The sequence below is a fragment of the Zingiber officinale genome, chromosome 6A (assembly GCF_018446385.1).
Source record: "Zingiber officinale cultivar Zhangliang chromosome 6A, Zo_v1.1, whole genome shotgun sequence".
In the NCBI taxonomy this organism is placed as follows: Eukaryota; Viridiplantae; Streptophyta; class Magnoliopsida; order Zingiberales; family Zingiberaceae; genus Zingiber; species Zingiber officinale.
In genome coordinates, this window is record NC_055997.1 from 69,326,619 (window position 1) to 69,349,395 (window position 22,777).

At 36.3% G+C, this 22,777-nt stretch overlaps 3 protein-coding genes across 3 annotated transcripts; 2 read left to right on the forward strand and 1 right to left on the reverse strand.

Annotated features, from left to right (window-relative positions):
- The first annotated feature begins 12,356 nt into the window (after positions 1-12,356).
- LOC121996503 (pentatricopeptide repeat-containing protein At5g09450, mitochondrial-like) lies at positions 12,357-15,976 on the forward strand. Its single transcript, XM_042550499.1, has 2 exons — positions 12,357-12,787; positions 14,819-15,976. Exons 1-2 carry the CDS (start codon positions 12,452-12,454, stop codon positions 15,710-15,712), a joined length of 1,230 nt encoding a protein of 409 aa, XP_042406433.1. The 5' UTR covers positions 12,357-12,451; the 3' UTR covers positions 15,713-15,976.
- Positions 15,653-17,990, forward strand: LOC121996502 (pentatricopeptide repeat-containing protein At5g27460-like). The gene is made up of 2 exons (XM_042550498.1): positions 15,653-15,795; positions 16,131-17,990. Exons 1-2 carry the CDS (start codon positions 15,715-15,717, stop codon positions 17,391-17,393), a joined length of 1,344 nt encoding a protein of 447 aa, XP_042406432.1. The 5' UTR covers positions 15,653-15,714; the 3' UTR covers positions 17,394-17,990.
- A 1,749-nt stretch (positions 17,991-19,739) lies between these two features.
- LOC121994039 (esterase OVCA2-like) lies at positions 19,740-22,654 on the reverse strand. Its single transcript, XM_042548223.1, has 6 exons — positions 22,339-22,654; positions 22,159-22,257; positions 22,043-22,084; positions 21,817-21,946; positions 20,535-20,636; positions 19,740-20,018 (listed from the first exon to the last, which is right to left on the reverse strand). The coding sequence occupies exons 1-6, from the start codon at positions 22,585-22,587 to the stop codon at positions 19,918-19,920; spliced, it is 723 nt and encodes a 240-aa protein (XP_042404157.1). The 5' UTR covers positions 22,588-22,654; the 3' UTR covers positions 19,740-19,917.
- Between the last annotated feature and the right edge of the window lie 123 nt (positions 22,655-22,777).

The following is a 22,777-nucleotide window of genomic DNA, read 5'->3' on the forward strand; positions in this document are numbered from 1 at the left end:
GGACCTAACTCAACTTGGTTGATTACATCAAAACTACCACGGGGTCCAACAATCTATCCCTTTTTGATGTGCATCAACCCAATTTCAAGTTAGGGTAAAAAATAACAAAATTGCACTAACATAAGTTTTGTAAAGAAATTGCAAAATTAAGTTAATTAAAATGCATTTTTAATGTGATAAGTTGGACTAATAAAATGGGAAAAAAATGTCCCTCACTCCCCTTAAACTTGTACCTATTCCTCCCTCTTTAATCACATCAAAAAATAGAGAAAAATAACACAGAAAGTTAGAAACTTTTGAAATTCAATTTTATGGGTAGTTAAAAAAATAATTTCTAAATAATTTCAAACAGAATTTTGAATATTTTTTTTTTAAAAAAAAAAATCATAAAGACATACTTTGACATACAAAACTTTAACTTGTTAGTTAGTCAATTAAACATTTATTCTAATAATTAGCTTCCAGACTGTGGTGAGATACTTGGTCTTCTTAGATATTGGAGCAACAACTACTTTCTTAGACGAAACCTTTTAAAGAAATTAATATTTAATTTCCTTTTTGACATTTTATCCTTTTAAAAATTAAAAGAATTTTAGTCTAAGTATGATCTTGGAACCCAATTTAAGTTCCTTCCTACTGGATTAATTAGAAATTTTGGAGGTATATAATTTCTTGAGATCTTTCTAATTTAACTCTTGTGAAATCGTAAATACCAATTTAGCTTACCGATAGATCTAACATTTGAATAATTAGATGTATTTGTGCATGCAGAATTTTGTTTGAATAATTCTACTTTTAATCTTTCATTTTCTAATTTTAAGCTATCTAATTGTTTTTTCAAATCAATATTTTATTTTTCTAATTTTACCAAATCCTTGGAAAGAATTTTGATGAAATTAAAAGACTACTTGGGAGAATGTGCACGTACCTCACTTACTTTATGTTCTGATGCTCCCCCTTCATCGCAACTTTCTTTTGATGATCCTCCCCCTTCATCGATCTCTGAGCTACTTTCATCTTCTTTTTGATGGTTAGCCATCAGGGCTAATTGGAGAAAGCTTCGACCTCAGACTCAAAGGATGATGATTCATCCCATGTGACCTTCAGATTTTTGTAGTTAGATCTTGTTGGTCATGTGCTTTTAACCTTCTCTTTTTTTCTTTAGTTCTGGGCAATCATCTTTGATGTGCCCTTCTCCTTGGCAGTTGTAGCATTGGACCTTCCTTTTGTTTCGATAATCCCTTTTCGTCAGCAATTTAAGCCTATTAGATTGGATAAACTTATTAAATTTTCTTACCATTAGGGTCGCTTCGGCTTCATCGATTGATGCTTTGGAGTCTTGATCTTTCGTTCTTGCCTTTAGGGCAATGTCCTGACTCGGTCCCTTTCTTTGTCCTGCACACTGAGATTCATGTAATTCGAAAACAGAAAAGAGATTTTCTAAAGTACTCATCTCGAGATCTTTGGATATATAGTAGGAGTCTACTATGGATGTCTATTCTGGTGTTCTTGGGAACACATTTAATACATACCTTTGTACATCCTAATTAATTACGAATTCTCCGAGGTTTGTTAATCCGGTGATAAGCTCCTTGATTCTTCATGTAGATGTGCTATTGACTCTCCTTCATCCATTCGGAGGTTCGTCAGTTGGTTCCAGAGCAGGTCCCGTCTCGCAAGCTTTGTTTCATAAGTTCCTTCATTCAACTCCAGGAACTTCTCCCAAAGTTCCTTTGCTGATTCGTACTCACCGATCCTATTCACTTCCTAAGGTGGAAGTATGCTAAGTAGGTGGAACTCGACTCGTCGGTTTGCTACAAAGTATGCTAACTCCTTCTTGGTCCATTGATATTCTTCCTTTTCATTTCATTGAGAGTCTTTGGGAACTACAAAACCATATTTAATTATTAATAGTATTTCAAAATCAGTTTTGAAAAATACCTCCATGCGTTTCTTCTAAGAGGCAAATTCTCCCTCAAACTTCGGTGGGAAGATTGTCGATTCGGCCATCATTTCGGTGCTTCAGTGGGCGGTTAGTCCTTTTGAGACTGTTAGGCCCTGATATCACTTGTTGGAGCAGCAGGACAGGCAAGAGAGGGTGAATTGCCTGAAAAAATAAATAAAAACCTTTCCCGATCTTTCAACTCTAATAAAAGCAACTATAATAATAAATGAAAATAACAATGTAAAGACGAGACACCAGATTTACTTGGTTACAACTTAGGTAGTTGTTAATCCAAGACCAATGAAAGCACTAAAAGAAAATCTCCTTGGTTGAAAGCGGAGAAGCCTCTTACACTCGTTGAAAACTTAGAAAGTTGCTAGGAAATTAAAATCGGAGTTTATCTTTATTTCCTAGGTCAAGAGGTCTTTTTATAACCCCTGAAAAATCTTATCCATGGCTTGATGGCGCCTTCCATAGAGCTGGAAGGCACCTCCAGCGAGGCACCAGTGGATAAAAGTTTATCCAGTACCAACGACAAAATCTGCCTGGTCGAAGGTGTCTTTCATAGAGCTGGAAGGCACCTTCGCACTCTTTATCGAAGGCGCCTTCCACGATGAAGGTGAGGAGGCACGCGGAGGTGCATGGAGGCTCCTTCAACTCCCTTTGAAGGTGTTGGTGCAATTAGCACTAACGGTCTAACTCAAGTTTTGATGAATGACAAAATAGATTAAGTTAATTTTGTTGTTATCTAACACTCTGACTGAGTGTGTAGGAGAAGCCCAGCTAGGTCGATGGGTCGACTGGATAACTGACACGAAGTCCAAACGGGTCGACGGGCTGACCGGACATTTGGCACGAAGTCCAGCTAGGTCGATGGGCTGATAGGATAACTGGTACGAAGTCCAGACGGGTCGAAAGGGCTGACCGGACGTCTGGCAGGTAAGTGAAGGTAAGTCACTAGAGGAGAGTGACTGTGAGGACGCGTTCCCGGGAAGAGAACATTAGGCGTCGATCCGACTTAGATCCATTTTGGATATTTAAGTCAAGATTGTGACTAGATTCCAGTCTTGAGGTAACGGAATCTAATTAATATTTTATTTGATGATAAACTGTGCTAACACTCTGGTTTGTAGGATATATATATCATATATTTGCCTCCGGATTAACGTTTTTTTGCAAGAATGAAGTTGCTAGAAAACCAGGGTCTGGGCGCCGGGGATGGATCGGGGCGCCCGGAGGTCCGAGCGCCCTGAACAGGTCCGGGCACCCGGAGGCAAATGTTTATCCTCAACATCGCCTCGCCATGTGGAGCATCCTTGTTGGATCGGCTACGCCATATTCAAGGTGCCCGAAGGGATCCAGGCACCCCGAATCTCCTATATAAGGTGGATAAAGGCTGAAGCTCAATACAACAACGAAACAACTCACGATCTGTTCTTCTGTGCTCCTGTGACGCTGTGAAGACTCTCCGACAAGTTCTATTTTTATGTTTCATTTTTCCTTATTGTCGGTTCTTCTTTGCTAAGCAATTCCTGTATTTCTTTTGTAACATTCATTTCGAATTGCTAGTGGATTACCGATCGAAAGCACATTTGCGTGTGGGCCTTGGAGTAGGAGTCGACACAGGCTCTGAACCAAGTAAAAACTACTTGTGTCATTCTTTCTATTTTCGATTTTTCCGCTGCGTACTCTAGACGATAATTTTTTTTAATCGTTATTCACCCCCCCCCCTCTAGCGAAACTCTTCAATCCAACAGAAGGTGCCTCTAGCAGTATTTCCAACCTTCTTTTTGCTCTTCTGCTGCTCCAATCGCTTGGGTGATTGCGGCTATCCAGGATAGGGCTCACCCAAACCCATTTCCCGGTCTTCTCCTAGAGCAGGCTTCCGCTCCAGCTTCTCATCCCTCGGAACGTCGCGCACATCCTTCTCGTCCACCGGTGTACTCTTTCACAGCACCTCATCCCTCGGATGCACCGAGTTCGTCGGCTCCCTTCCCGTTCCATCCTTCTCACTAGTTGTGTCTTCTGCTCAACTTCTTGTGTTCCTAAGCTCCTGCACACTTAGACACAAGGATCAAACACAACAAGACCTAACTCAACTTGGTTGATCACATCAAAACTACCACGGGGCCCAACATATCATACTCCTGTGTAACATGATGAGTCGCTCCAGAATCCGGATGACATCCTAGGGTTTCAGGAACTGATGACGTTGCATTAGGAGGGATGGAGAGTGAGAATGCTCCAAAATGAGATGATTGAGTACTAGATTATCAAAATGAGGGAGGGGTGATTTGATGATACAGGTTCTCCTAAAAAATTTAAATAATATCTTTTATAATAATTTTGAGCATAATGGTCATAGTTGAAGCAAATTTGATAGCATCCTTGACCTCGACCTCGACCTTGGCCTCGACCTCGGCCTCTGAAATCTCTAATATGATTTTGATGACCATGTTGGGGAGAAGACTGATTACGTTAATCAGGTTGTGGAGCTTTACTAATCATATGTACCGATAAAGATAGAGAATCTGACATCTTTGAGATTATATATATTTGTAGAAATTTTTCATGAGATGATAGCATACCATAAAGAGTTTCGAGTGATACTTGATCTATGCGAGTCATCGTACTAGGAACAAAGCTATCATATTGAGGATCCAAATATGCAAAAACATGCATTAATAGTTCTGGATTAGAGATTGGATGTCCAATTGCAGCTAGGTTGTTAGCAAGAGTCTTGACTGATTGTATATAGTCATTAATCGAGACATCTCCTCATTGCATAGACTGTAATTGTAGACGAAGTTGGAGAACCTAAACTTGAGAGTGAGATACAAAAGAATGATCAAGAGCTTCTCAAACCTGACAAAAGGTGTTGAGACCAATGAGCATGAAAAGTATAGGCTCCGTAATTGATGAGATTAACTAAGATAATACTAATATAATTGATCCTTCTTAAACCAAATAGCATAGTATGGATCATCTTTTTGAGGTGGAGATGAAGTACCATTAACATGACCAAATAAGTCGTGAACATAAAGTAAAGGAAGAAATTATAATTTCGAAAATAAATATTTATTATGATTAAACTTAATGAAAAAAAGAAGGAATCATATAAAAGAGAAAAAGATGTATTTTATAAAGCTACAAGGATCTCAGTAAAATTGTAAGAAGATATTTTTTTTACTCTTTTTTCTCACTGTTTTTTTTCACTTTTTTTTTTTCTTTCTGCTTTGATTTTTCTTCGTTTTTTTTCCCGCTTGTTTTTTCCTTAACAGAACGAACAGAAAAGAAAAAACCAAAGGAAGAAAAAAAATAAACAAAGATAAAAAAAAAATCAACGAATAATAACTTTATCTTACTATAATTAATATTATCAAAATTTCTACCAGAATTATTGAGGAAAGAAAAAAAAAATTACTACTATCGATTGTCGTGGTTGACGATAATATCAAAGTTAGATGTAAAAATTTCTGTAATTACTGTAAGAAGATGACTCATATTTAAATTAACAGATGAAGGAAAAAATATAATAAAAAATAATTTTTTTATTTATATTTATTAAAGTCAATAAGATTATTAATAAGTACTGATATATTTGATATATTTAATAAATAAATATAATTAATTTATAAATTTTAAAATCACACAATAAACTTACGAACATACAATCTATCATCTTTCCTTCAATAGAGGTAACAACTTTGTTAAAAAAATCTTTTTCCATTGGTTGATGACTAATATTTTTTTTTAAAAAAAACAACCCATAATGTTTAGAATATGTGGTGTAGAAGTGGAAGGCCAAGCTCACATCGACAATCGACAATCTAACTCCATTGTTTTTTCATCAGTCAAAAGATTATGAACTTTTATATTTCTGAATAACAAAGGAACAAGAAAACATGTATAAAAATATATGTCCCCTGTCCAACTGGTAGGCATCCATTATTTGGCACTTAGAATCTCCATCTTCACTGTCAGACCTTCCAAAAGCATCCAAATCTACCGGTAGACCGGTTCCTTCCTCCCATATGCAATTAGTCCCATGGAGTGGTAAGCACTTTGACATCCATCATAACGTCCATCAACATAGGAGGTAGCCTCACGTAACTCAACATCTAAAGTAACTGTCACAATATGTCACCTGCATAAAATTATAAGTTTGCATCATGACCATGTATTTGACTGTATGCCAATACAAATAACCAATAACTAAAATTACAACAAGTATCGAAGGTTATTTTATCATAATATAAAATTTGAGATTCCAAAAAATGACTATTGTGTTGTTTTACTGGTAGTGTATACCTTCCATGCATACGTGAAGCAGGCAGAACTCCTCCGTGTTGATCCTGGGACGGATTGACGGAGACGCTGGAGATGAGCGTATTCGTCTTTTGCCATCGTGAAGCAGGCAGAACCTATACTCCATTTGCTGGCAATGGTTGTCAACCTATCACCCTTGCTAACCAATATGAGACCAACTTGTCCAGCCTCAATACCTTGCTCAGAACCAGCAACAAGAATTTCCCAAGAGTAAGTCAAAATGGTTGGTAAAAAATCCAAAATATGATTCATATGACAATACCCTTTATATGCTTTGTAAGACATTTGCTAGTTATGTGCAGAAAATTTTACATCAGAAGTAAAAGCTGAAAAATAGAAAAAGCCATAGACTCACGACAATATGTTAGGCCATTTTTGGTTCCACAAAGGAATAAATCTGCAGCAACTTCTTCATTTCTGAGACGATCTCTCAGCTTCATGACATTAGCTTGCGGAAGAACAAAGTTTCCAGTTCTGTCCCGCATAACTGTAGGATCTCCAATTAAAAGAGCACCTGAACTGGCAGATCTCTGAGGCGCTGAATAAGTTCTAGCTAATGCATTTCGTGTCTGCATACCAACCAAATTAAATGAAGACATGTAACATTTTTAGATTTGAAAAGTCCATATTGTTAGTCTCTTTGGAGATCGGCATGAGGGGAGGGGTGAATTACCCTGTACAAAAATTAAACACAACCCTTCTCATACTTCTTAAACTAACACATGCATAAATAAATAAAAGTAATAAATTAAAAGAAGAGGCGCAGGTATTTACTTGGTTACGACCGGAGAGGATGTTAATTCAAGAAGAATGAAGCGCAATAGATATCTCCTTTCAGACGGAGAAGCCGCTTACAACATTCAAGCACAGAAAAATAAGAAGTTAAACTAACAATGAAAAACTTTATCCCCTCATTAACGGATCGCGGTCAAATGTGATCCGGTCAACATCGCATTCCGGGGGCCCGGAAGGGTTCCGAGTGCCCGGACCCTTAAAGTCAACATTGTTGACTTTTTTCGGTTCGGGCCATCTGCTCTGGTTCCGTTCGCCTCGGTCCAGATCTTCCACTTCGGCTTGCTTGGATGATTTCAGCTAACCGAAATAAGGCTCACCGAATCCAATTTCGACCTTCTCGAACAGTCTTCCGCTCCGGCTTCTCGTCCATCGGAAACGCCGCGTGTTTCCTTCTCGTCCGTCAGGGTACTCATCCGCATCTCTTCATCCCTCGGACACACCGAATCCGCCGGCTCTCTTCCGTGCCGACCTTCTCGCTAGCTGCGACTCTTGTTCCCCGAACAATCTTTCGCTCCGGTTTCTCGTCTCTTAGAAACACCGCATGCTCCCTTCTCGTCCGCCGGTGTACTCTTCTGCGGCACCTCATTCCTCGGACGTATCGAGCCCGTCGGCTCTCTCCCGTCACGTCTTTCTCGCTAGCGCCGTCTTCCGCTCGACTTCCTGTGCTCCTAAACTCCTGCACACTTAGACACAAGATTAAAATACTATAAGACATAACTTAACTTGTTGATTACATCAAAATAACTTAGGGATTCGAACCCATATAATTCTTATATTATTAAAAAAAACATTAAATTTACATAAACTAATGTATACTATTATAATTATTTCCCAAAACTTCATATATTCTTCACGTGTGATGAATTTACACAAGTTCACATGTGCTGCAGGTAAATTTGTAATGATGCATTAACAAAACGATTAAAATCCATTGCACTCCAGATCTCTCAAAACTGAAACTGAGTACAACAAAACGATTAAACTCCATGGTTGGAAAAAAATAGCATATGCAAACACAAGAGTTGGTTAATAAATCTCTAGATTGAAAAAAAAAAAAAAATCAGAGTGATCAGCTGACAATAAAAAACCTAAGAGAAGCTTAAAGGAAGGATTTGTTGGATTTATATAGGATTCAGTTTGATCTTTTATTTATTGAATTGTTGGTGTAGAAATCCATATTACTGCTAAGGAGGCTGGTATAAAGGCATCTAACTAGGGGTTGTTGAAATAAGAAAACACAGGAATAGAATTAGTAATTTTTGAACTTGGAACTGAATTGCCTAAGGAGCAGTTGAAACAGAATTTGTAGGTTCAATTTACAAGTTGCAAGATTTAGCATTATCCCTGAATCACGAGATAGTTGGTAAAAAAATATCAAATTAGCAAGAATTAAACAGAACCTAAAACCAAAGGGCAAAAGGGCATCAAGACAATGCTAAAACAAACAAGTCTAGACAGAAATTCATCGGAGATATTCAATGAAGAAAACAAAGAGAAATGCTCAACTTAAAAACACGGTCTTTCATAGGAAAAAAAACAAGTCAAGGGTCAAGTTCCACGACAACCAACCAGACAAAAAAAAATTCGAAATCTTGTTGTTAATCAAATATATACTTGTGAAGAATGTCGCTAGGGTTATTCGTGATCGCGAGTCGGGTAAGTCGCGCCTTCATGAGTGGGGCGCTGCTAGGGTTCTTCGCGGAGTGGGGACACCTTCGAATGCCTTCGAATGTCAGAGTAGGTTTCATCGGACGATGACATCTCTGCTAGGGTTTCGCGAGTTCGATGCTCCACGATCATGACTCCGTGAATCGGAGAGCGAAGTTGGGAATAAGTAGGGTCAAGCCGAGTTGAGCTTTGGGGTGTTCAAGCTTGTTTGACAAGGTAGCCAAGCCGAGCCGAGCCGAGTTTAAAATGAACCAAACTTTTGAAATGAGTGTTAAAGTTTGGCTTGATTTATTTTTTATGAGTTTGAGATTGTTGAAAATTGGCTTGAGCTTGGTTCGTTTAAATGTTATCAAGTTCTCAATTCAAGCTTGGCTTGAGTTTGGTTCGAGCTTGGTTCATTTAGATGTTATCAAACTCTCAATTCAAGCTTGTTTGATTATTTGAAACTTTTAGTTGTTTGATTGATTATTGAGTTTGATAATTTAAATTTATTTATTTATTTTATTTTATTATTTATTTAGCATATTAAAAAGAGTTTTATTAATGAATATGGTTCGTGAACATTGTTCACGAACAACGTTGTTCACGAACATTGTTCACGAACGTTGTTCACGAACATTGTTCACGAACGTTAACGAGCTGAACACATATGCTTTCAAGCTTGTTTGTTTAGCTTAACGAGATATTCAAGCTTGTTTGTTTAATTAATTTTATGTATATTGAACGAACATAAACAAACTCTTACCAAGCCGAGCACCAAGCTTGTTTACAGACGCTTAGTTCATTTATAGCCCTAGGAATAAGTAGACTAATTGTCATTTAATAAATTCTTATGGGTATTTTGGTCTCAAATTATAAACATGGGAGGATACATTTAGAAAGAAAATTTCAAAATATGTCACATAACAAAAACTATAAGGAATAAAATATAACATAATGTACTTGATTCAATCCTAACTAATGTTATAACTTAATTTAACATTTACTATATATCCTTGACCCAATATCAAATACTTTTCCAAGTAAATAAATTTAATATTTGATTAATTTATTTTTAAATAAATTAAATTAATAATATTTAAGTAAAATAAATTAGCAGATGCACCATGGATCTATCTCTCATCTTCCCCTTCCATGTCTAAGACAGAGTAATCTAAAACTTGTTTAGAAAAGAATTACAATAGTAACTTAAAATTTTCAACTAAAAAAAGATAAATTATAATTCAACGGAGGAAAAGCAAGTCGGACCACAAGGACATTTCATCATGTTTTCCTTTTGTTATTACAGTCGCGTAATCTGTAGGCAAGCGAGACTGGTGGTCGAGGTTGAGGAACAAGTGGTAACCCCTTAATTACTTCTCGACTCTCGAGAGTACTAACTAGTTGCTATGACAGACACAGGCCTAATCTGGCAATGACGAGCTCATCCTAGTCCATGCCGGCAACGGAGCCCTCTTCTCCTCTTCGCCCTCCTCGGAGTTGTAGGAGTTAGAGAGGTATTCCTCATCCTCGTCGCTCTCATTGAGCGGAGAGTCAAGGAGGTCACGAAAGCCCCTGAAAGTCTCCTCGCTGAGAACGGGTTTGGGAGAGGCGATAGAGATGGGGACGAAGAGGGGAAGAGCGCGAGGAGGTCTTGGAGTGGTGGAGAACTAGGGGAAAGCGAAGCCCCTGGTGGCAGAAGCAGGGAGCTTAAGGAGGCCACCGACACCCGAGGCGAAAGAGCGAACAAGGAAAGAGGAGCAATAGAGGGAGGATATGTCGATGGTGAAACTGGAGGCGAAGGCAGCTATGGTGGAGTGGAGGAGGAGTTCGTCCCCTCAGTCTGCCCCTACTCGCCTCCGCTCCTTCCTTGCCTAGACGGTTGCGGATAATTTTAAAAAAAAATTCTTTCTTAATCTCGGGGGAAAAAAAAACCCAATGCTTCCAAAGTAATGAGATTCCGTTTTTGCTGACGTTGTAGTGATGATGCTGCCATCCATCATTCTTGAAAATCAATCAATATCTAAATCAAATAATATTATCGTTGATAATCAAAAATATTTGATTGAAAATTAATCTTAATGGTCTTGATTATCCATTCAAAATTATCAACCAAATCTCTAGATTTAAGTATGACATGTCAAAAAAAATATCAGAAATTCTTGATTCCGGGGTTAATGATTTTTTTTTTAAATCTAAAATACTTTTGAACAAGGGAAAAATATGAAAAAAAAAATGGAAAATATGTTTAAAAAAGTTATAAAAACGTAAACAAATTAAAAAATAAAAAATGTAAAAAATAAAAATAAAAAATTGGAAAAATAAAAAATGAAAACTAATAAAAAAAGTAAAAAATAAAAAAACGTAAAAAAAAGAAAAAAAATAAAAAATACATAAAAATTAAGAAAAACGTAAAAAAAAAAGAAAAAATAACGTAGAGTTTAAATAATAATAATAATAATAATAATAATAATAATATTATTATTATTATTATTATTATTATGTATGGTTGGTTTTGTAACTGAGGATAATATAGTAAATATTAAATTAGTTTATTCATTAAAATATTCAAATAAATAAGTTTTTATTGCATTATTTAAGTTGAACCAAATAAAATTTGGTTATGTGTTTATTTTCTCATAATTGATTATGTAATTACATGGTAATTACATAACTATATGATAACTTAAATCAAACATAGTAATCACATAACCAATATTATATATGATAATTTGAATCAAATATATCCTAAAGCGATAATCAAAATCATCAATAATAATTCTAAACCAAATACATCCTTAAGAATAGTAAAATTAGAACGAGTCGGTAGATTTAGATGTGTGATAGCTTAGTTTTTAATTAAAAAATTAGAGTAATTTTTATTTTATATTTTAAATTTCTTTTAAGGTGCCTTTTAATTTTTGTTAATGTCAAAATGATTAAAAAAAATTATTCTACTGTAGACTATAAGTATCACTTTGAGATCATTTGTCGACGTATTGCAAATTTTAATAGCGATTTTTTAAAATAAATTTATTAAAGTCAACGTATTTTAAAAATTACCTATAAAGAACAAAATTCTACTTATTTTTTTTATAGTCAACTGGTTAAAAGGTACCTTAATTATTTTAAAAATATATCAAAATAATACTTCATATTATTTTGCATCATAAAATACTGTTATTTCAATATCTATGACTAAAATTGTATAGCATAAAATAAAATTATTCATATTTAATCAAAATTGTTACGTATAGAGTTATATCTATATATATATATATATATATATATATATATATATATATATTTAATTTAATTAAAATCATTTAAATTTAATCAAATTCATTTCAATATTAATGTAATAATTTTCTTCAAAACTTCTACACTTATATTAACTTTATTAAACTCTATAATATATAATAACTTTGAATAAAATTACTATTATAATTATGATATAACAATTTTTATCAAAGTTATTATAAAGGTATTAAATACGAATATTTTGTTAAATATAACTAAAATATTATTTTATTTCATTTCAAAGCTAGGATATTGTTATAATAAAAAAATTTTAAAATTAAGGAGCCCAAAAGTCAATATTAAAAACTGGATCGGGCCAGACGGATCCAGACTCGACCAGAAGTCAACTTAAAATCGGTTCCCAATTCCTATGCCCTCCTCATCACTCAGCAGCATCACCACGCCGCAGCCGCGCCTTGTGAGCTCGATCAGAAAATGGCGGCCGCCTCCCTATTCGCCGATCTACTCCGACAAGCGCGACCCAGAAACCCTAGCGTCACCATCCTCCGGGCCTTTCCTCTCTCCTTGCGCCAACCCTCTCGGCCCTTGTCCTCGGGTCTCGCGAACAGCCAAGGTTTGGCTGTCGAAGAGGAGCCCGCTGCCCTGGTAGACGACCTACGTAGCCGGATCTTCCGACTCCGGCTTCCTAAGCGGAGCACGATGGACGCACTCGATAGATGGGTCGGTGAGGGGCGCACGGTGACGGCATCGGAGCTCCGGGAGATCACTAAGGGCCTAAGGAAATCGAAGCGCTTTAAGCATGCCTTGGAGGTACAATTTCACTTCAATTTATTTTCTCCACTCATTTCTCAACTTTCTTCAAAAGTCGAAATTTTAACTATGGAAGGATAGCATTTCGATATGATGCTGTAGTGTCGTTAAAAGAAGAAAAAAAAGGATTGTCATCCGAATGTCCTACTCGATTCTCCCTTATTCCTTTAGATTTTCTATAATCGTCATGATTATGCACTAGTTGTCTTTGTTGTCGTCATTGTTACTTAATCACTTGTATCAAATAGGACTTGAGTCCAATATTAATGCAATTCCTCTCGATGTTATGGTTTTCCAATTCCAATTGTTCTAGTCGATGGTCCACATATGGTGTTAATCATGGTTTCCCTTATCCTTTCCTCATATCACCGGCTTTGAAATCCATGACTAAAGTTTGCTCTCTGTTTGCCTCTCATATCCCTGCAGTGATCATTGGATTCATTTGCTTGCCTTAATTTCTATGACAAAATGACGCTCTTTCATTCAACCAAAAATGATCCTTGGTTTAGTACTCAGTGCATGCACCACTTTTTGTAACTTTTTTTTTTTGCCATCCCAAACCTCTGTCAGTGTGATAATTTGCGCACATTGTCATTTGGGCAAGGTAGTCTAGCCAATCCAAGGATTGACAATCATATACATCGGTGGAGATTCTTAGATAAGTCTTTCCAGTTGAGTGTGCAAATCATTTTTTGTCCCTAGTCTTGCTTGTGTAAATTATGCTTCAGTTCAATGTTTAACTCAATATACAGAGAGTATTACAGAGAAGAGATAGTATGGGTTTCTAAAATGAAAAGGGTAGCATTACAATTGATGTTGTGTCATTCTTTGATGGGAAACCAATTTCCATTATTTTTTTTTACCATGTGGCATCTTTTCATTTTTTCCCTTCTGTTGTGTTTTACTGAAGGTATTTTCTTAAATCAAAATCAATATGCAGAATTTAACTTCTATGTCTAAGCGTGATCCTTGTATTATGTTCACTCTGATACTTCATTGACCCTGTGTGAAAACTAATGTGTTTGCTTGATATGCATGAAAACACTTCGTCAAATTCCATTTTTAAACCAAATTATGATGTCAAGTTGAGATTTGAAAGCAAAATACAATTATTTCCTTTGTTATCAACCTATTAATGAGCTTAGTCCTTCACAGAAAGCTACTTGTGTTGTTTTTAATAGCCTACATAAATGGAGACTCTCAATTCCAATTCGTCATAGTGTTTCATCTTATTCTAGGAGCAAGAAGCTTGATATTGGTTTGGCAGTTTTTGAAGTAGTGGACTATTTGTGTGGTTGATTTTGAACTCATTTTTATTAAATATTGTTTTTCTTATTCTGACAAATAAGGAACAGGTAGATGGTTGCTGCATTGAAAGACTACTATTCTAAATTGACTAGAGAACTCCTATGCACATTTTGTCTTACATGACATTTCTCTATACATATAACTGAAATCGCTAATTGTCATGGTTGACAAAGCAATTATCAATGTCAAAAATAATAAGCACATACTGTATTTTTCTGCAAAAGAGTGCTGAGCATTTTATTTGTCATCAGTGCCTCATCAAGGGGTATGCTACTGTAAAATTTAATGGACTTCTTTGTTTTATGAACTGGTAAGAAAAGGAAATTTTCTAGATTTCAGGAGTTACCTTCGCTCCTTCTCAATTAAAGTTTGTTGGCATGGTAGATCTTCTAGGTCATCTGAAGTTGCCAGGAAATGTTTCACACCCAGATTCTTCTTTCCATAGCACAAACGTGCATTAAGATTAAGGAGCCAAACTTAAAGTTAAAAATTGTGAGACAGACAATAAAATATTTGGTAGAATTTGTACATATAGGGGCACCTTTTTTTCTTCTTATATTAATATGGATTGATAAAAATCCTATAATCATGTGAATCCTACTTAGTATTAATATTCAGTCGATTTGCAGCCTATCTGTACTGATGACATGGTGCAATTGAGCTTTATGATGGGTATCTGTATGGTGTTTCTTCATTCTTCTTGTAATCATTATGCACTTGCAGATATCAGAGTGGATGAAAGTTCATCAGGAGTTTGAGTTATCGGATAAAGACTATGCAACACGCATTGATTTGCTTACAAAGGTTTTTGGTCTCATTGCTGCTGAAGAGTTCTTTGAAGGGTTACCCTCAAGTGCTAAGTCATATGAAGCATGCACTGCTCTCCTGCATTCATATGCTGCAAAAAAACAGATAGAAAAAGCTGAGAACCTTTTTGATAGAATCAAGGAATTGAATATCTCTTCGAGTGTATTTGCTTATAATGAAATGATGGCATTGTATATCTCAGTTGGTCAACTGGATAAAGTTACAGTTGTTGTTGATGAACTAAAAAGGCAAAAAGTTTCACCTGATCTTTTCACCTATAACCTATGGATAAGTTCTTGTGCTGCTTCTCTTGACATCATTTCTGTAAGAAGGATTCTTGATGAGATGGCTCAGGATCCAAGATCTGACAAACAATGGATTGCATACATGAGACTGACAGATATCTATCTTGCTGCTGGTCAACTTGAGAGTTCACAATCTTCTCTTTCGGTAGTCGACAAACAGATTAGCCAGCGCGAGTGGATCACTTACGACTTTCTAATTATTTTACATGTTGGTCTGGGCAACATACAAATGTTAAATGACATTTGGAAGTCTATGAAAATGACTAAACAGAAAATGACAAGTAGAAATTATATATGTGTTATTAGTTCCTATCTCATGGTTGAACAGTTTAAGGAAGCTGGAGAAGTTATTGATGAATGGAAGAAATCCAAGGGCCAGGAGTTTCACATCTCTGATTGCAATAGACTGTTTGAGGCATTAAAAAAGACTGGCTTGAGTGACAAAGCAGAGAAATTCCATGAGCTAATGCTTCAGAAGGATTATGAACTTACGAGCGACTCTTGACAATGGCATATTCAGTAATTCGAGAATGCAACATGATGCTTTCGCTTAAAAGAATACTAAACTTTCACACTTCCAAGATTGCTGTTAGCTCACCTTCTATATTATCCTTTCAAATATGATATTTCATTTCTGTTGAATTTTACTGCTTGATAATGATTATCCCATATTCTGCTGTAAGCCAAAGTGCATTATTTTCTTGCTTGCTTACTATGGAATGTAGTGATAATACCATCAATGAACAAATCCATTTCTTGTTTGCAATTACCCACAAATTTTATAATCTATATGCAATTTCTCAACATAGTATTTCTTGTTTTATATTCTTTGAAATTGAGTTTTGCAGAAGATTTTATGCCGTTTATTGTTGAACTAACAGGAAGTGTATCTTCCTAAATCTCTCTGCGCCATCTTCATGCAGATTTTAACATGGATGGAGTCCAATGGTTGTTTCCAATTATCACCATCAGATCATGGTGCCAAACTTGACCTATTAACAAAAGTCTACACCATAGCTGAAGCTGAGACCTACTTTCAGCAATTATCCAGCAGTGCTTCAAAGAGGGCTGCAGCTTTTCCTCTTCTCCATTATTATGTAAAGGCAAAAGACTTGCAAAAATCAGAAGCCCTGATGTATATGCTGCAGAACTCTGGGTTGGTTGTGGATCCTCACCCTTTTAATGAGATGATGAAGCTGTACATGGCCACAGGCCAGATTCAATCCGTAATTAAAGTAATTCAGTATATGAAACGGTCTAAAATCCCTCTTAATGTACTTTCATATAACCTTTGGATGAATGCATGTGGTATGTTATATGGCATCATGTCAGCAGAGAGGATGCTTATGGAGATGACAAATGACAAGAATGTTGAGGTTGGTTGGAGCACCTACTGTACTTTGGCAAATATATACACAAATGCTGGAAATCACAAGAAGGCACATGATGCCCTTGCTCTTGCTGAAGAGAAGCTTTCTACGAGGAAGCGCCTCGGTTATTATTTTATCATGACAATTTATGCTTCTCTGAATAACAAGGATGGGATCCTGAGGATGTGGCAGACCAGTGAAAAGGTGCCCGGTAGAATAACTTGCACAGACTACATGACTGTTATTCATTGCTTGGTGAAAGTCGGCGACATAAAAGCAGCAGAAAAAATGTTTCAAACTTGGGAATCACAGTGCAGAAACTATGATATAAGGGTTTCCAATGTTCTTCTAGGAGCTTACATGAGGAATGGATGGATGGACAAAGCCGAGTCATTGCATCTTCATACATTGGAGAAAGGCGGTCGCCCAAATTACAAGACATGGGAGATTCTCATGGAGGGTTGGGTCAAAACCAAGCAGATGGATCGAGCTGTGGAGGCTATGAAAAAAGGTTTTTCTTTGTTGAAAGGTTGTCAATGGAGGCCTCCAGTAGCCATCGTGATGTCCATTGCTGAGTATTTTGAGGAAAATGGCAATGTTGATGAGTCAAAGTGGCTCTTTAAGGTTCTTCGAGGTTTGGGCCTTACAACTTTGCCCTTGTATAAGTTGTTTCTGAGAACCCATATAAGAGCTGGTCAGGTTGTCCCAGATATTCTTAGAATGATGGGACAAGATCAGATAGACTTGGATGAGGAGATCCTCTCATTTATTGACCGTATGAGCAGTGTCAAAACTGTCAACGATGATTGTATCTAACAGAAGCAATAATTTACTTGAATCTCCTGATAGTTGAAGCGAATCTCCTCATAGTTGAAGCCCTGTTCATTGTCGTCATCATCACCAAGTCGCATCCTATTTGGCACAACTATTTGGAATTAGGTACAAGAATCTTCTTCCTCCATTGAGTTGTATGCAGCTGGAATCTTGTTGGCAAAGAGGGGGAAAAAAAATGCAATTATAGAGGAAACAGATGAGGCATCTTGATATCGATTATATTTAACAGAAGTGATGAATTAGAGTGTCAGATGAAATATCAACTTTTAAATGTTAGATTTGAAGGATTTCTCCATTGCCATTAACTTTAGAAAGTTGGGATATGGTGACTGATAATCCAAGTCAGCAGACTGAGGACTTTAAGCATAATTTATTTAAGAATGTTTTGCACTTTCAACCAAAATCTTCGGTTGTCCATACGACTATTGGTTTTATCTAAGATATTTCGACAAACATATGTTCTCCAGACAACAATAGTTAGAACTCAAAGATGGCTCAAACCTTCTCATTTGAAAACATAGACTGACTACAAACAGGTCTTGTTGATGTACTGTATAATATATAATGAAGTTTCATAAACTGGTCATCTTGATATTATGTGCTGACCAAGAAATTATAAAAATTAGTTGCTTTGTTGTGAATCGATGAAGATAGATGCTTTGCTATAAAATATGTGCTGACAAAGAAATTATAAACTGCCATCTTGACAATTTGTGCTGACAAAGAAATTATAATTATAAAATTATAATGAAGCATTGTTGATGAAGTTTCATAAACTGTCACATTGGATAGAAAATGGGTAAATTTAACTGTCTCTTCGTTAATGTTTTTTTTTTTGTCAAAACATACTGTTTAAAATTGTTAAAATGTCCTTTAAAATTTGAAAGCTTCATTTCTGATCCCAAATATTGGCATGCTAAGTTATATGATGAAATTAAAAATTACCATGTCATCATTATGTTAAATCATTTAACGATCTTGGTGATTACGGTTAAAAATGATAAGCCTTTTTAAATTTTTAAGAGCATATTGATGATTTTAAAACAATGAGAGAGTATTTTGAAAAGGCAGAATCTTCAGGAAGCAAAATAAAAGATTTTACCTAAAAGAAGGAAAAAAATTGGACTCCCGACTACACTTTGGCAAAAGGAGAGATTTATGCATAGCTTGTCCTATTTCAAGTGATTGAAAAAGAAAATGCCATTACAACAACTTCTCCCGAACAATATTAATTAAAGAGAAACGCTTTTTAGTGGAAATATGATAGATGAAATCTTAAATAGAAACACTTTCATTTTAATTTATCCTCAAGTGCCCTCGTTTTGATATAATTTGTTAATAGTGATAATTTGATCTACTTCATCTACTCCATGAATATCCATTGGCAAATTAATTGTTATCTCAATAACTTGTTAATATTGCCTTTTCTATGCTATTTTGAAAAGCAAAGTAAACAATAAAAATAATTTAAAAAAAAAACTCGTCCAACTCAGATTTCTTAGATATATATTTTAACTTGCATTTCCTTAGATCAATTGTTTGCATCAAATCAAATTGAATACAATGGTTCAATTTATGCTAATTTTTTTCAACGGAAAAAGCGAGTAGGCCTGTTTAACCGGTCGGTTAATAGATTTATCGGTTCCGGTTAATTTTGATTTATCATATTTTATATAGAATCGGTTAACATACCGATATTCTTATCAGTTCTACTGGTTCCGATTGAACCGGTTTTGATTAGTTAATCAGTTCCAATCAAAAACCGATAATAAAATAGGACCTGAGTAAGTGGACTTAGTGGAATAGGTTCTTGGGCTTATACCGTTGAAGGTGATGAACATTTCATCATATGAGCTTATAGTGGATGAGATTTTACATTTTAGAAGTAGTGAATTTGGATCTGCATGTATACTGTTTGAGACAAAGGAGTCTAGCAAGTGACATTGGAGTGATTTTTAACTTCATTAAGTGGTATCAAAGGCGTTTGTGATCCTAGCAAGCACGCGACATTTGGTAGAAATATTGCTAGTTTTATTAGTTTACCAGCTAAATCGGTAAAAAAAATCTTAAACTAGAAACCAATCAATAAACCAGTAAAAACCAGTTAATCAGAACCGATTAAAACTGGTTAACCATTACAGATTTCAGTTTGGTTTTTGATTTCTCTATGGTTTTTTGCATAGCCCTGTAAGCGAGCTCGTCCAATGCATTAGAGTTATATTTTGAAGCAACTAGGAGAGATGGACGAATGGTCTCGTGTGACCCTGTGAGGGTGGCTGAATCGGACCAGCACAGGCAAAGTGATAGCACAAATAATTAATCAAAATGGAAGACTTCTCAGAATTTTGAAGAAACTGCGAGTTCTCTGGTCTCGGAAGCTTTTAACTTACATTTACTTATCATTTCCCCCCTTTACTTTGAGCTCCTCTGCATTGTTATTAAACAGGTTAGAGATGGACTTTCGTGATCTATTATAATTTTACCATGACTTAGTTGTCAATGTTGTTCAACTCAAATGGGTCTCTTCCTCGTGCCTAGTTTCGTTGCAGGGCAGATCAGCTTCTATCTTATGCAGGAATTCAAGCATGGTCTCCAAGCTTTTATCATCTGCAAAGCACCAACACAATCAAATTTATAATTCTATATGTTTTTCATTTTCTCAATAGCTCTAGCAAACTAAATCAGGATGGGCAAGTCTTTTTGTAACATAAACCATATATATTTTCCTATGAGAGAAAGTGAACATAAGGCGACAAATTTCCTTAATAATTCTATTGTTTTGGGGTTTGAAAATGAAAGAAGGGAGATGAGACTAAATTTTTTAGTTACATCAGTTTCAATTAGATTTGGATGGAAATGTCATTATTCATAGCTAATGGAGTGGAAATTTGACTTGACACTTATTATATTCCTTAATGTTGTTTACATATGAAAATCTCTACATAAAAAGATAACTAGAAAAACATGAAAACACTGAGATAATTAAGTGGAAATAGAAAATATTTCTCCAGCTATAGTCTGCTTTCTCTAACTTTTAGAGAAGTGATTCATCAATAAAGTTAATCAATTAGCGCAGAAGATCTTGAAAATATGATGGAATTAGATGGAAATGAATAGACTCACCAAGTTTGGGGACAGTATGGCCCTTCGGATGTCGGATGATAAAAGGATCCACAAACGACTCCAACAGTGCTTCCCCATGCGTCTTTAAGAAGTCCGTGTCACCTAAAAAAAAGATTTAACAATAAAATTCTCCATCTAAACTCCTCGTACTAGTTTATTTTCATTGAGATGTATTAAAATTTACCAAAACACGTACACGATCATGGCAATAAACTTACAAGATATATATATATATATATATATATATATATTAATGAATTAATATACAAGATTTCAAGTTAAAATTGAATGAAGGGGAGCCTTGACGTAATAGTAAAATTGTTACTTAGTAATAATGAATCCTTTCTTAGAACCCGCATAGCCCGAAGTTTTGTGCACCGGGCTACCCAATAACGACATGTTAATTCCATTTTATCTCAAAATAGATACATTCAACCAAAGTGATATAAAAGACTTTGACTCAAAATATTGATTTGGAACCAACAACCTACAAGTTAGAACTCAGAACACACATTTCAAGTGTGATCCATCTGACACATAAGAGTCCGTCCCAATAAACTGACACATGTTGGGTTTTTTTGAACCATTTTACAACTAGTTAGACATAAATATGGCAAAAATTGATTCACTAACCTCATGGGCCCTTAACATCCGTCCCAAAACAATTGGAAGGAAGGTAAATTATGATGATCCAATGATATCTCTTTAACATAAAGGGATTTTATTTTCTAAAAAATTATTTTCCATAGATTCGACGTCTATATTTGTGTGACAATTTATCTTCTAGTACCAACTCGACTAACTCAGTAAGGATTTTCTGATCCGTAAATTACGGATCAGGGGATGGTCCATTGCATGAGGATCCTTGATTTGGATACACCCCATATTTAAGTAGGTGAAGTCCATCCAAATCAAAGGTCTAAAAAACTAGACCTTCTCTTGATCCATAATTTACGAAAAGAGGATCTATCCTCTGACTAACTAGGGACATTAATTAGACGTAAATGCATTTACACAAGCAATTTTGAGTCAAAATGAATCAATAAACTGATTTGATGTACATAATGCTTTATTTTGACTATAAAATCCAAATCATTTGACCACTAAATAAAAAATTGAAAATGTGGAAGCATGTGGGTACTTTTGGAACACGCATTTGACTTTTAAACCGCCTTATGGCATACGATCCATACGGAGCACTATACAACGCACATTGGCTGCTCCGCCACTACCGTTAATTCTGAAGCAGCGTAACCAAACTGGGGTGGATTTTGAATTGTACCTAGAAAATGTAGGGACGTGCAATCCGCCGGAGCCGGATACGACTTCTCGGCCACCGCCGGCTCCAGGAACTTCGCCCCTCCGATCACTATTAAGTACTTCAACTTCGGCACCCTCATCAGCGCACATCCCTATGGATAAAAAAAAAAGAGAAATACAAATCAAAACTCAATTTTTTTATTCAAAACCAATCCAAGATTAAATGCTTCGAGGATCGGAATACATACCCGAGATTGGAGACCCAGAAGCGCTGCCGAGAGAATCGCGCCCTAATCACAACAAAAGCGCAATTGGGTTAAAAAATTTGTTGGTATATGATCGGATCAGAGCAAGGAGAAATTACCTGGGAGAACCCCATCAGACCGTCGAACGGTCCGTGCTCGATGATCAAGTCCTCGATGTACGTAAAGCACTCCTCCAAGTTCCGATACTCCATGAAATCCTATTTGCATTCGATCTGAAGAAATTAAGGGAGAAAAAGGGGATCGAGGAAAAATTTGGCGAGATGGGGGAGATGAGGAACCTTATCGAATTGGAACCATTCATAGTAGGGCGGAGGGAAGATACCGTCGACGTCGGACTTGCCCTCGGCGGGGAAAGACCCGTCGAGGAAGACGAGATCGAGCCGGGCAGTGACCTCCTCCGGCCATTTCCCCATCACCTGCGTCCGCATGATCTCGCCGCTGGTGCGGAAGCCGTGGAGACAAAGGAACCTCGGTCTCCGCCGTACGCCGCCGACATCGCCTGCAACCTCGGCCACGAGGCTTCCCATCGCTTAACTGACTGGGATCTAGACGGAATATTCTCTGATTCCGTGGACGCGTAGTGGCTGGTTCATATTCCAGGGGAGGCGGAGGCGGAGTGCGTGTTCTTATAGGGAAGGAATTTCGTTAAGATGCGCCGCGGGGTACCTTAGTGGCGGTACTAATTACGGGCTTGGAAACTGGGAAGAGGGTCAAACG

Excerpts from the sequence above, each read along its gene's own strand:
- LOC121996503 (XM_042550499.1), top strand. The coding sequence starts at position 12,452 with ATGGCGGCCGCCTCCCTATTCGCCGATCTACTCCGACAAGCGCGACCC. Across the intron at positions 12,788-14,818 it reads GCTTTAAGCATGCCTTGGAG|ATATCAGAGTGGATGAAAGT; the intron begins GTACAATTTCAC and ends ATGCACTTGCAG.
- LOC121994039 (XM_042548223.1), bottom strand. The coding sequence starts at position 22,587 with ATGGGAAGCCTCGTGGCCGAGGTTGCAGGCGATGTCGGCGGCGTACGG. Across the intron at positions 21,947-22,042 it reads TTCTGGGTCTCCAATCTCGG|GGATGTGCGCTGATGAGGGT; the intron begins GTATGTATTCCG and ends TTTTATCCATAG. Across the intron at positions 20,019-20,534 it reads CCATACTGTCCCCAAACTTG|ATGATAAAAGCTTGGAGACC; the intron begins GTGAGTCTATTC and ends GGTGCTTTGCAG.
- LOC121996502 (XM_042550498.1), top strand. The coding sequence starts at position 15,715 with ATGGCATATTCAGTAATTCGAGAATGCAACATGATGCTTTCGCTTAAA. Across the intron at positions 15,796-16,130 it reads TTCACACTTCCAAGATTGCT|ATTTTAACATGGATGGAGTC; the intron begins GTTAGCTCACCT and ends ATCTTCATGCAG.